This window comes from Symphalangus syndactylus, chromosome 23, assembly GCF_028878055.3.
Source record: "Symphalangus syndactylus isolate Jambi chromosome 23, NHGRI_mSymSyn1-v2.1_pri, whole genome shotgun sequence".
Lineage (NCBI taxonomy): Eukaryota > Metazoa > Chordata > Mammalia > Primates > Hylobatidae > Symphalangus > Symphalangus syndactylus.
The window spans coordinates 35444772-35458163 of NC_072445.2; the positions used below are offsets into that span (position 1 = coordinate 35444772).

General features: G+C 49.1%; 2 protein-coding genes across 8 annotated transcripts in view; one reads left to right on the plus strand and one right to left on the minus strand.

The window, feature by feature from the left end:
* The window catches only part of BRPF3 (bromodomain and PHD finger containing 3), a 35661-nt gene extending 23238 nt beyond the window's left edge, over positions 1–12423 (minus strand). The window contains exons 1-4 of one of the 7 annotated variants that reach the window (XM_055264326.2): positions 12287–12423; positions 7491–8964; positions 4481–4637; positions 1851–1982 (exon numbers count right to left, since the gene is read on the minus strand). In XM_055264326.2, coding sequence (XP_055120301.1) covers positions 1851–1982; positions 4481–4637; positions 7491–8938 — 1737 coding nt within the window. In that variant the 5' untranslated portion in view covers positions 8939–8964; positions 12287–12423. Of the gene's footprint in view, positions 1–1850; positions 1983–4480; positions 4638–7490; positions 8965–10101; positions 11065–11565; positions 11890–12286 lie in introns of those variants that run through there. The other 6 variants (XM_055264325.2, XM_055264329.2, XM_063632156.1 and 3 more) reach the window with 6 other exon arrangements.
* The window catches only part of LOC134735733 (skin secretory protein xP2-like), a 51227-nt gene continuing 49731 nt past the window's right edge, over positions 11897–13392 (plus strand). Inside the window, exons 1-2 of the mRNA XM_063632818.1 lie at positions 11897–11950; positions 12051–13220. Coding sequence (XP_063488888.1) covers positions 11897–11950; positions 12051–12908 — 912 coding nt within the window. The 3' untranslated portion in view covers positions 12909–13220. The remainder of the gene's footprint in view (positions 11951–12050; positions 13221–13392) is intronic.

Genomic DNA, 13392 nt, shown 5'->3' on the forward strand with positions numbered 1-13392 from the left:
TGAGTGCTCTTGACCATTATGCTACACTAACTCTGTACTTGTATTACCTCAATTAATCATCACAATAACCCTGAAACAGAAATTATTATCCCCATTTTACAAATATGGATCAGAACAAGGATCACCAAGGACTAAAAGAAAAAAAATACAAATTAAAAAAATACATATGGAATCTGAGGTTTAGAGAGAGCATGATGAAGGAGTTACTAGTCTAAGGTCATCTGGCTAGAAAAGAATAGAGATAGGATTTGAACCCAGGTCTGACTTAGTCCAAAGGACACAATGATGATGTAAAATGTGCTTGAACCAGAATTTCCCATTCAGTGTGCTGAGATACTGATTCCATCAGCCCTTGGAGCATCTGGGTCAGCATGGGGTCAGCAGGGCCTCCAGGCTTGCCCCCGCAAGTGGCAAGTAGCTTCATATATTTACAGTAGTATGCTGTACAAATGCTATTTTCTACATATGCCCTAATATGAAAAGTTGGGAAGCCATAAATTAAGACTATAGAAAATTTCCACCTTTTGGCTATATCAAAACAGGCCTGCCTACTTCCCCAGGACCAGGCCTTCTTCTCTCTCTCATTTCTCTGAACCAGAGATGAGATGAGAAGTTTAGCTGTGGGATCATGCCTGGGATAGCACAGACATTTTGAACCCTTGAAGAAGGTCCTGAGATGTCCTCCATGGCCATCCACGGTAAATATGGCATGAGCTGCCCAGGCTATGAGGAGGAAACTCAGGCTACTGTCCTGCTAGAAAAGGGGTTGTGCTAAGGCTGAACATTGAATTAGAATTTGGAGAAAGAGAAAGAAACATCTTTTTTTTTTTTTTTCCCTTTTTGTGGAGAACAGGTCTTGCTTTGTTGCCCAGGCTCGTCTCAAACTCCTGGACTCAACCTATCCTCCTTCCCTAAATGCGGGGATTACAGGCATGAGCCACTGTGCCCGGCAAGAAAGGAACATCTTTAACCTGGGCCTCCGAAGCATGCAAGTGACAGCTGCTATTCCTAGACCAGAGAGAACAGTTTTGGCTTTTCATCCACTCAATTAATAGTATTTGCTCTCTGCCATGTGCATAGACACTTCAGAGAAGCAAAGAGTATTGATAATAATGACAGCAGCTGACACTTCTCTGGCTGTTACTATGTGCCAGGCACTGTTCTAAGCTCTTTACATGATGAAGTCATCTAATTCTCAAAATAACCTTATGATGTAGGCTCTATAATTACCCCCATATTCCAGGTGAGAAAACCGATGTATTAAGCGATTAAAGAACTTGGTTAATGTTACACAGGCAGTCAAGAGGCAGGATTTAAACCCAGGCAGTCTGGTGCCATAGTTCATGTTCCTAAACACTATGCTACACTACCTACCTCAACATTTCCTATGCTCAAGGGCTTAAAATCTCCTAGAACAGAGGAGAAATAGAAAATGTAAATGATTCAAGACCATAAGTGTTTAAGAGTCACGTAGGAACCCTCAGAAGTTCCCAGGCCAGAGGCTTTCAACTGATGATGCCCATGAGAATGGTCTAAGAAGCTTTCCAAAATCCTCAAGGCCAGGCTCCCTCTGAGAGACTTCCTGAATCAGAAAATACAGGGACGGGCCCAGGTCATATGATATTAAGCTTATGTTTGAGGCCACCAGGAGCTGAAACCCAAACTATAGAAACCATCAGTAGCACCACATCTAATAGAAAGTAGGCAGATCTTGGAGCCTACAGTCCTGGGTAGGGAGGGGAGAAAGAAAGCTAGCATAAGGCAGGGACTCCCAGATTTCCCAATACTAGACTAATAGTGGGAGAAAGTGGCCTTGAACTAGGGCCCTAGGGCTGCAGGCTCCTCTTTACCTGCTCTCGTTTGAGCTTCTCTCTCTTCCGAATCAGCTCAATCAGCAGCCGCGCCCGCTCCAAGTCATGCCGGAGCTTCTGCCAATACTTCAGCTCTTCCTTCACTGCACTTGTCTTCTCATCCTGCTCTCGCTATAGGAGGGAAGAGAAGAGGGACTAGGAACCTCCTTCTTGCAAAAGTCCTCTCCCTGTTCAAGCCCCATGGGGCTGCAGCAGGTAAAAGTCTTGTCCCCTTCCTTGATTCACAGTTCCAAGAGCCCTTCCACCCCTCTCTACCCCATGCTGTCCTCCTGAGCTGCCCCAGTATTATAGCACTGTTTCTTCATTATAAAGCAATAACCTTTGATGGAGTAGCATCTGGGACTGCTTCCCCCTACCCCCAGGTACACCAGAGAGCAGCTATGGCCCTCTGGGTCAGAAAGAATTTCATAAGAAAACTGACCTCGGGGTGAAAAGAATTTCACCCTAGAGCTTTCACTTGGCTAGAAAACAAAGTGAGGTTCTTACTATAAGCTTGAACATACTCTGGTAAAACAACAACAAACAAATCACAATTCCTGCCCTAGAAAAGATTACAGCTGGAGTTAGGGGAAGGGAAGAGACCTAGAGCTTGAAGCACAAGGGCATATTAGCATAAAGATAATACAAACTAATAATATAAACTGGAAATAAAATGCTAAGAGGACACAAAATAGAAGATCTGAGTAGGTGGAGGTTAGATCAGAGAAGCTTCCTGGTGAAGAATCTTACTAGAGTTTTACATACAGGTAGGTGACAGACATGGATGGGCAAAGTAGTAAGGAAGGTCTCTTCTGGAACCAAAGGGATGAAAGGGGCAGAAACGTAGAGGCAGAATTAGTGATTCTTTGCTTAGTAAGCAAAACAGGCTGGCCAGAACAGAGATGCTGGAGAACTACAAAAGCCAAGGAAGATCCAGGATACAGCTAATAAGAAGCTTCAAACGTAAGGCAAAAGAGCCTTAACTTCGCCTGCCTAGAAAGAGGAGTATATTCCGGAAGAGGAAGTAAGAGAATGGAAGAGCAGGACATTGCTCACCTAGGCCTTGCTCTTCTCCACAGTCAGACATTCCTGCCCCAAAGCCAAGCTTATAAAATCAAGAACTAGGCCTTTCCCCAAAGGACAGATTCCCACCAATGTCCATGCCAAGCACACCTGCCCAGATGTAGGCAGCACCCTCCCTCTACAACCTCTTGGCCATGGAGGATCCCAACAGCATGTGAGTAAGAAACTACCAGTTGAAGATCAAAGAAAGAATTAGAGGCTGGAGATCACCTAGAAAGCTATTGCTGAGATTAAGAGGGCATGGATGAGCAGGAGAGCTGCAGAATGAAGACAAAAAGCCAGTTGATAAAGCCCCCAAAGCAGCTTAAAGGATGATTAACAATGGCCCTTAGGGAGTAAAGAGTCAAAAGTAACTCCAAGGTGGGGAACTCTTGATATGAGTCCAGGAGGGAGGGGAGAGCCATAATGATGGGGAAATAAGTTTACTGGGAGGAAAAAAGATAATTAAATTCCAATATTTGAGTTACAAATTAACAACATCCACATGGAAATATCCCTGAAGGACTGATGGCAGAAAAAAGGGATGAGGACAAGACAAAAAGTCTGGAGCTGCTATTGCACAGTTATTGTCAATTATGAGATTGGACATGTTCTCCAAGCAAACAAGCAGATAGCAGAGCCACTAGGAATGTTACCATTAAAGAGCAAGAAGTAGGATCAGCATAGGATACAGTCAGAGAGGTAGAAGCAGCCGGAAGTGGTATCACAGAAAAGCTCTTAGACAAAGTCATTTGTGGTGTCAAATGCAGCCCAATGATCAATCAGGTGAGAATATAAGGAAAGACTTCCTGGGAGAAGGTAGCTGATGTTTTAGGGGAGGCTTCAGTGGAGCAGCTGGACCAAAAGGTTCAAGAGGGGCCAGATATAGGCTTATACTTCAGGAGTTTAGTTACAAAAGGCCAAAGTGAGATCAGACAGAATGCAGAAGGCACCAGACTCACATAAAGCTTTGCTTCATCTCTGGAGCAGCAGTGTGGGAACACTTAAAGGCAGAAAGAATAGAACAGGTAAAGGGGGAGAAAGAACTAAAGAGTTAAAATAAGAGAAATTAGGAGCAGAAAACATTAAACATGCAGCAACTCCAGTTGCTAATGGCTAACAGCCACCACAATTGGACAGGCTGTGTGCTAAAACTTAGATCGTAAATTTGTGTATTTACTATGAAATATTTTTTGGCAGATGGCAGTATAATGTCTTGAGGAAAGGGCGCTTTTTCCTAATTAACACAATGTGGCCACCCTGGCTCTCATTCAGCGTACTTCTTGCTTTCTGCTACATCTAGAGGATTTTCCCCACATATATGGAAAGCTAGGCATGCTCTCCACTCTCCCCTAGAATTCTCTACAAAGTCAAGTCTCATCCATCCAGAAGGAGCTGCTTGAAGATCTCTGTAGTGCTGGGGGTTGTTCCTGGGATAGGCCACCCAGACAGGTAGGCAAAGTCTCCATGGAGGGATCAAGAAGGGGTGCCAGCCCCACCCCAACCATCATTCCTTTTCCTTCACTCTCCACCTCCCTCTACCAGCCTCCAATCACCACTGCACCTACCTGCTCAGCGTTTCTTTGGGACTGCAGATGGGAGTGCAAGCGCCGGATAAGAGGGACACCATTCCGTGCCTGCCGCTTCAACAGCCAATAGTTGTGAAGCCGCTGCATAAACTGGTTTTTCCTCTGAAAGGAGAGACCACTACAGATCTTGTTCAACCTTGAGTAGAGGCACATGGAAGTGAAAGACAAGGTCAGTGGGCAGCCCAGATTATAGCTTATGCATCCTATCCAGACCCTGGTTCATTTCTGAACTTATACAGGAAGACAGAATAAAATGGCCAAATAGGGCTTGAAAAGGACAGTAAAGTTAAGCAGCTCAGATTCAGCATGAGTTATTTCATTTGCTTTTCCACCTCTTGCCTTGCAGTCCTAATCCTCCAAAAGACCCATCTCCCAGAACCCTGTTTCCTATGGTCCTGGACTTCCTTGTTCCAGGTATGGACTGAGAAACAAGCCTATGCCTCAATACCCCCACCCTCCTCTTATAAAAGCAGTGAAAGGGAACAGGAACTTGGGTAAGCTATGGTTAATGTAGCCACTATTTCCTGCCTTCTGCGGCTGAGAGTCCCATCAAACCAGGGGGTAGCCCACAACCAGGCTGAGCCCAATGAAACCCCTTAGACTTGTTTGACCTCTGGTTTTTCATGGTATAAACCTCAACAGCCTAAAAATGCTGTTTAATTTTGAACCAAATAAAAAAAAAATTGGATCTAAAGATGTAAGAGGATGGGAAATGTGAAAACCCAGCTGGCTAAACTACTCAAAAGTCTTAAGGTCAGGGTTTAAGCCAGTAACTCCTTGGGGAAGGAAAAGGGGTAGGAGAGGAACTAATGCAAGCCTATAATATCTGTCTTTAATATCCATATTGCAAGGTGGGTATCATTATTCCCATTTTACAAAAGATGGAAAGGCAGCATAGGAACAGAAGCTGAATAAACTGTCAAAGCAACTAATACAGCAAATAAGATGGTGGATCCAGGTTAGATTTGAATCCACGATCTCTCTGCTATACCATAGTACATCCCCAGACTGGTTATCCACAGGGTAAGCAAGGCCTCAGTGCTCTTGTGGTGTTTCCTCTCCTTTTTCTCTTCATGCCACTCCATTGAAACAAAGATAAGCACAGCTAAACAAGTTGAAACCTTAGAAGGATGGGCATGTTGGGCAGGACATTGCTCACCTAGGCCTTGCTCCTCTCCACAGTCAGACATTCCTGCCCCAAAGCCAAGCTTATAAAATCAAGAACTAGGCCTTTCCCCAAAGGACAGATTCCGACCAATGTCCATGCCAAGCACACCTGCCCAGATGTAGGCAGCACCCTCCCTCTACCTCTTGGCCATGGAGGATCCCAACAGCATTTGTGCAGGTAGGGAAAAGAATAGTAATAATAAAATAGCAGCAGCAGCAGTAGCCACCATTTATTGAGCACTCACTATTTGCCAGACACTGTGCTAAGTGCTTTAGTTATATTATCTCATTTATTTCTCACAAGAACTCTATGTGGTGGGTTCATTTACAAATAAACTAAGGCTTAGAGCAGTTAAGCAACTTGCCAAAGGTCACATAGGTACTAAGTGATAGAAATGGGGTTCAAATGTAGGTTTGTCTGGTTCTTAGCCAGCAAGCTCTGCTGGCCCCAGCAAGAGGCATCTAGAACAACATATATGTCAACCAAAGATTCTAGCCTCAGGGTAAAACCACCCTACAGATGGGAACTAAGCATCCACCCACTTACCTCAGGAAAAAGAATAACCTAGAACAGCTCTGTGACTAGAAAACACATTCAGAGTCACTGAAATTCTAACTTGGGTAATAGCTGGCAATAAGAGCCTCCTCCTTCTGATCTTGCACTTATGTCTTCTTCCCAGCCTGGCAAGTCTGGTTGCCTACTCATAGCTCTCACACAACTCTTTCCCCAGCACTCCTTTCTCTCTACCCTTCTCATCAAGAGAGACGGACTACAGGAATGCAACCTAGAGGCATCATGAGCCCCAGCTCTTGTGGTATAGGGTCTGTCACTTTCCACCTGATTCCATCCCTTAGAACAGGACATGGCATGTATTAAGTGCTCAATAAATATATCATTGAATGAATAAAGGAGTGAACAACTTTACCTCCCTTGGCCGCAGTTTCTTCATCTGGGGGTGTGGGAGAAGGTGCAAGGACTATATCAGATGAACAATCTCCAAGACTCCTTCCTGCTCTAACAGTGCATACTGTTTAATGGACACCACCCCTGAGATGAGCCTCTGCTAGGAAATCTTCCTTATCTCTTGCTTCTCTGCCAAGCTCCCATCCCTCCAATGGCTCCAGATACCTCTCTGATGTTTTAAAACAGGTACCATGGGCTCTCTACAGACTCAATGTGGGGGGTCCACAGAGCTTAGCTACACAGCTGGACTGAATGATCCTCTTATCCCTAAATCTAAAGCTTCAAGAGGAGGAATAGCATGTTCTCTCCACACCACCACCCCCTCATACCCAGGAAAGAACTTGCTGGACAGCAGATGGCCATGCCGATCCTCTGAAACAGTGGTTCTTCACTGGGTAATTAGTTCTACCCTCCCCAAGGGTTTTTGAAAACATGCATGAGGAGTGTTTGAGTTTGTCACAAAGACCAGGCAATGTGGGAGGGGATGCGACTGACATTTACAAAGACCAGGGATACTAAACATCTAGAAATGTACGAGACACTTCTAATAACGAAAAATTATCCTGTCCAAAATGTCACTTAGTGCCCCTACTGAAAAATACTGTCTTAGATATCCTATCACCTGAGTTTCTAAGTAACTTAAGTGTTTTATTTCACTTTGAACTAAAGGAAATACATTACTCTGAGGGCACAATCAAAACCACAAATCAGGCCAGGTGAGCCTGGGGTCAAAATGAAAAGTTTAAATTTGGGGAGGAGAATAGTGTCCAACTGTGTTTAGAGAAGGCCTGGCACAGGGCCAACACCAACCCAAAAAGAAACCATGAGTCCCTAAGGAGCCCTTCTGGGCATGCTTACCTGTAAGAGGGTATCTGTGGGACAGCGAGCATGGGGAGAGTGGAGGGTGTGTCTTGGCCTGCTTCCTCTGGCTCCTTCTTGATCTTCTGCTTCAAACTCATCTTGTTCTTCTTGGGCACTCCCTTGAGGGGGCCACTCACCCCGCCTTGGCCTTCCTGCTCCTCTTCCTCTACTTCTTCCTCTTCTTCCTCCTCTCCATCACCCTCCTTCAGCCCTTCCTCATCACCAGTCTCACTGATGCTTCTAGGGGAGTCGCCCTTCCTCCTAGCAGTGGCAGCACCTGGTGGTGAGTGGGCCTCACAGTAGGCAGTCTTGCGCACTGTAAAGATGGTGCCATTGAGGCTGGTTTCGCGCATGGGCTCAATCTTCATGAAGAGCCCAGCCCGCTGTGCACATGTCACATGGAATGCTGTGTAGCAGTTCACCTTATGGCACTGGATGGCTGCACCTAGCCCTTTCTGCTTGCAGATATAGCAGGTTAGTTTCCAGCGGGCAGGCGGGATATTGTCAATGCCCTCAATAGGTTCCAAGAACACGGTGTTAGCAAAGCAGACTTCAGGGATCCAGATGGCACACACCACATGAGCCCAGTGCCCATCACTGGTCTGTTTGAAGGCGCCACCCTTATTGGGGCAAAGGACGCAATCCACAGGCCGGGAGGGAGACTGCAGGCAGCAGCGGCACAGCCACTGGCCCTCAGGGATGTAGGGGACGCCATAGCACTCCTGGTGTACTGCCAGGTTGCAGATGTCACAGAAGAGAATAACGTTGCTATTGTGACATTCATCATCCAGGCACACACAGCAGAAAGCGTCTTCATCGATGAGTGACTGTTGGGCCCCACTGCTGCGACTCTCCAAGTATGACTCTTTCTCAAGCCGGTCTAACAGCAGCTCAAAGGTGTCTGCAGACACCAAACTGTGCCCATCTACTCGCCGCTTTTCATTCACCATGTCCAGCCAGGCAAGGTCCTCCTCATCCATGTCATACTCTACCTCTGCATCCAGGTCTTCAGGTGGCTTCTCAATGTAGCGATAGTAGGCAGCAGGCAGCGGGGGTGCTTCTGGCTGGATGCCTGAGTCCACCATACGGAAGCTGGGCTGTGGGAGGTGGAAGGAAGTACCAGATGCATGCTTGGAGCAGGATTCCTTCTTTTTGCCCTTGGATGAGGGTTTCTTGGACTTGCCAGGGAACTGAGGCTGTTCACTGTTTTCCTTGTTACTATTGCATTCGGTGATATCCTGGGCAGTTAGCTCATCCTCAGTGATGATTTTGAGTGGGTCATAGATGCTGATACGATGCAGGCGTCCATCAATGTCTACCTCGACAATCCGCTGGGCCTGGGCATATGTCAGGGTCTCCCGGGTGGGTGAACACTTGAGACTGTAGGGGGACGGGGAACGCCGGCCCTCGGCATTCTGCCGGGACTTCCGACGAGGCTTCCTCATGGCACCTGGGAACCGAGGGGACAGGCCTAAGGAGAGAAGGCCAGGAGACTATGAGTTGGATGCCCTTATGCACCCATTCATCCTACCATATGATCAAGCATCCACCAAGAGGACTGGCTTTTCCCTCTGTCTGAACAACCTTCCCTGCCCCTCAGGCATCCACATGGCTTGCTCCTTCACCTCCTTTGAGTCTTTCATTTCTTCAAGTGAACACTTCTCAGTGAGACCTTCTCTGACCACTTTATCTAAAATTGCAAATCCTTTTCCTCCACCAGCAATCTACCTTTCATTCTGCTTTATTTTTCTCTTTAACATTCATCATCTTATACCATGCTACATAATTTACCTACTACTATGTTTATTGTTTCCTTCCTTCCACTAGAATATAAGCTCCATGAGGGGAAGAATTTTTGTTTGTCTTGTTCACTGCTATATCCCCAGTTCCTGGAGCAGTGATTAGCTCCTAAGTAACCACTCAATAAGTATTAGTTGAATGAAAGAAGAAATCAAACACACATGATCCCTGCCCTCAAGGAGCCCTGTCTAACTTAAAAGACAGAAAAGTAAACAGATTATTACAGTGTAACATGGGGAAAGATCTAATGTTCTAATGATGTAAATAAAGCTGTGCGACAGCTAACTACGGAAAACACATGTAGTTAGGGGTTTAGAAAAGAAAACAAGAACAGCATCCACTGTCAAGCTCTGTACATGAACAATGGGCCCCATCAGAGGATCAAAAGTCACTAGAGTCTTCTCCCAATACATCTTACCACGATCAGAAACCCTACTCCTTGACCCTGCCTAGAGGTGAAGGGGTGAAGGCATCTGAAATGCCTATGATACATGGTCTAAGGGCTTCAAACTACGGTATGCAGGGTATTCCCTACAAAAGGCAGCATCCAGGACAGTGGTCCTCAGCCTTTTTGGCACCAGGGACTGGTTTCGTGGAAGACAATTTTTCCACAGATGAGGCTGGGTGGTGAACACTGTTCCACCTCAGATCATCAGGCATTAGTCAGATTCTCATAAGGAGCATGCAACCTAGATCCCTCACATGCGCAGTTCACAGTAGGGTTCGCGCTCCTATGAGAATCCAATGCAGCCACTGATCTGACAGGAGGCAGAGCTCAGGTGGTAATGCTCGCTTGCCTGCCACTCACCTCTTGCTGTACGGCCTGGTTCTTAACAGGCCACAGTCTGCGGCCTGGGGGTTGGGAATCCCTGATCCAGGATACACCAACGAGTACATTTCCAGGCAGAAACAAACCCTAGAAGCTCTGAGAGTGGCTCCAAGAGATCTCTGAAGTTATACTGGCCTGTCTAGGACCTTCATTCGACCTAAGGCCAAGATGATCTGGGCAGTATCTGAGGTAAACTCTCAATGCATTCTGTTACCTCAAAAGTCTCTCCCAGAACACTCATATCTAGTCTATCCTTGTACAGCCAAGAGAAAGTCCTAGTTTCCCGCATCATTCTCTGGATGACAAGCTCATAAGGAGCTGCGGTAGGCAGTTACCAAGGCTGTCACCACCAGGAGAGACCTTTGGGGATACAAGGCCCCATGGTGTGGGCAGACTTGGAAGGATACGAACAGAGAGAAGATTTCAAAGAGAAAAACAATTCATCGTCTTGGTTACAGGGTCTACCATCTATATAAAGTAGAGACAGTGGTAATAAAAGCACTTTTTCCAAACTACAAAGCCCTCTTACTTTTAATATTTCTCACAACTACCTTAGGGGATGGTGTAGCTATTATCTTCTACACAGAAGCTCAGAAAGATGTCACTCAACCTAAAGCTAGTGATAAAGCTACAATTTGAACACAGGTCTTCTGATGCTCAATTCGTCTCAGTGGGAATTAAGAACACCACAGAGGTGCTATGGTCTGGTACAAAACGAGGCTCTGGGGCAATCTAGGTTCTAATCTTGGCCCTCCGTAACCTGGAGAAAGTCCCTTAAGCTCTCTATGCCTCCATACTCCATCAGTAAAATGAGGGTAACACAATCTAGCTCTCTAGGTGCTACTTGTTAATAAGGTATTATTAACATCCTTATTTGAAAGGCCTTCCAATCCCAAAGCGTGACTGAAACAAACAAAAAACCAATTTGGCTGAGGAGCAGTGCCAGGCGGGCTGGCACACACCCCATTTGGAGCCCAAAGGAAACAAAATCATCGCAGCAATTCTGTCCGGGTTCCAGAGGCCCTTGGCTACTGGATTCCTTACAAATGCCAAGTCCCTGGGGGCAGACAGGGCCAACAGACCTGCTTCATCACCCACCCCTCCAAAGGCACCAAGGCCCTAGAAGAGGTGAGAACATCTGCCTCGCACCGACCCTAAACAGTGCAGACAGGTGGTGCAGCGCCCCCTCTCATGAAAGCCGCTCCATCTTCTCCCTCCCCACCTGCCACCTCCTCGGCTACTCAAGCATCTCTCGACCAGGCAAGACTCCTACACAGACGTGTTTTGTCCCAACCACGCCTCCAGACACCGGGGAGAAACTCTAGAGGGGGAAGGGCTGCTGATGAGGGAAATGAAAAGAGTTTCGCCCACAAGGAGCTTACAGTCTAGACGAGTTTTTTGGCGGGAGTTTCGCAACCTACACAGCCTTTCCCACATACACACCTCCAAAATATCTCCAACAACCCCCGCCCCCCTCAGATTTCCTCTCGGCACCCCCTGATCCCTCGCTCGCCCACTCCATCCAGGTCCCCGAAGAATGAGGAGCTACTGCAATTAGACTGTATCCCCTGCACCCCACACAAGATACTCAGGAGACAAGGAGGACCCCAGCCAAGGCTCCTGCTTCTTTAAGGGGGCACCTCTTCCAGAAGAATCTTGACCCCTCGGAGAAGAAAGGAGGGAAATAACATCTCCTCAGAGGGGAGGGGCGAGCGCACCAGAGACAGCCTGACGTGGAGTCCGACCCTCAGACAGAGAAAGCGAGCGCCAGCGAATGAGCGGGGCAGAGAGGCGAGAGCCCATTGGCTGCCTCACCTGCCCGTCAGAGGCACCCAGGGGATCAAGGGCCGCTCAAGGGGCGGGACTCTCGTCTGGCCAGGCCAGTTGGAAGGCGTGGCGGGGGCGGGGCTTAGCGGCTCGGAATCCAGGGCTGGGGGGGACAAGATGGCGGCTGCGGGAGGGGGTCCTCGCTTCTCAGCTCCCCCGCTCACCAGCCTTCTCCTTCCCTGCCGCCGCCCTCGCTCCAGGAGAGAGCTTTCGCACCGCCCCCGCCCTGCTCGGAAGGCCCCCCGCTTCTCCGGTTTCCCCCCGTGCAGTCCCTGGTCCCCGTAGGCCCCGCTGCCCCCGCCCCCGCTCTGTCCGGCCCCGCTGCCGCCCCCATTACCTCAGCCGCCTGCCCGGCCCCACCGTTCGGGGCCCCTGGGCGCGGGCGGGCCGGCCGCCGAGCAGGTCGGCGCGGCCCGGGAAGCGGAGCGCGGTCTTCTCCCGCGCCTGCCTCCGTGGCCTCCGCCGTGCCCCCTCCCGGCCCGCGCTGGGGCCTCGGCCCGGCTGCCGCCGCCGCTCCCGGGGGAGGAGGGGGAATGGAGCCGCTGCTGCTGCCGCTGCCGCCACGGAGCCCGGCCGAGGGGAGGGAGGGATCAGCCCCCAGGCAGGATCCGCCCCTCCGGCCTCCCCCCGCCACCTCCACCCCTTCCCTCGCTCCCTCCCTGACTCTGCGGGCTTTCCCGCTGAACAGGAGCGAGAGCGCGAAAGAGGGGGAATCGGGAAAAAAATCCCCCCGCCCATGCCCGGCGTGGCGGCGGCCGGGGCGGTGCGGAGAGGAACGCGGAGGCGCCGCCGCCGCCACGGGGCACCGTCCCCGGCTCGGCCTCACGGTGGCGGTGCGGGCGCGGCGGGGACACCGAGCAGAGACCAGGTCTGCGCCCGCCGCGATCGATCCCTGCGCACCACGGCCCTGCCCGCCACGGGGCGAGCCCGATAAGAGGGCTGTGGACGTTCGGGTCTAGTTGGGAGAGATAGGGGTGCCTGACTCTAGAGCGGTCAGTCATTTTCTCCCCAGTCCTTGTGGGTGACGTGGCTACGGTTTGGAGCAGCAAGCCCCCTCCCCGAATTAAAGGGCCTCTCCAAAGATTAAGCCAGGGCAGTCATTGAGGTCAAAACCGGTATGTAGTTTTTTGAGTGCGGGTGCCTACACGACTCCTAGAAAGTCGCGTCTCCCCTAACCCCCATGCCCAGGACCTGAGGACAAAGGTCTAGCGATTGTCCGTCCCCTCCCCCAGTGAGGACAGCCGGGAAAGACCTGCCTTTGTTGTGTACAGGTGAGCGTCTTGTTCCGCACCAGACATCTTTTATTTTAAAAAAAGATCTGGCTTTCCGTTTAAAAAGAGTAAACAAAAGTTTGACAGTCTGCTTAAGTATGCCTGGTAACTCGTCTGTCACTGTGGGCATGGGAAACACTTTAAACCTGACTTGGTTAATGCACTAGGCGGC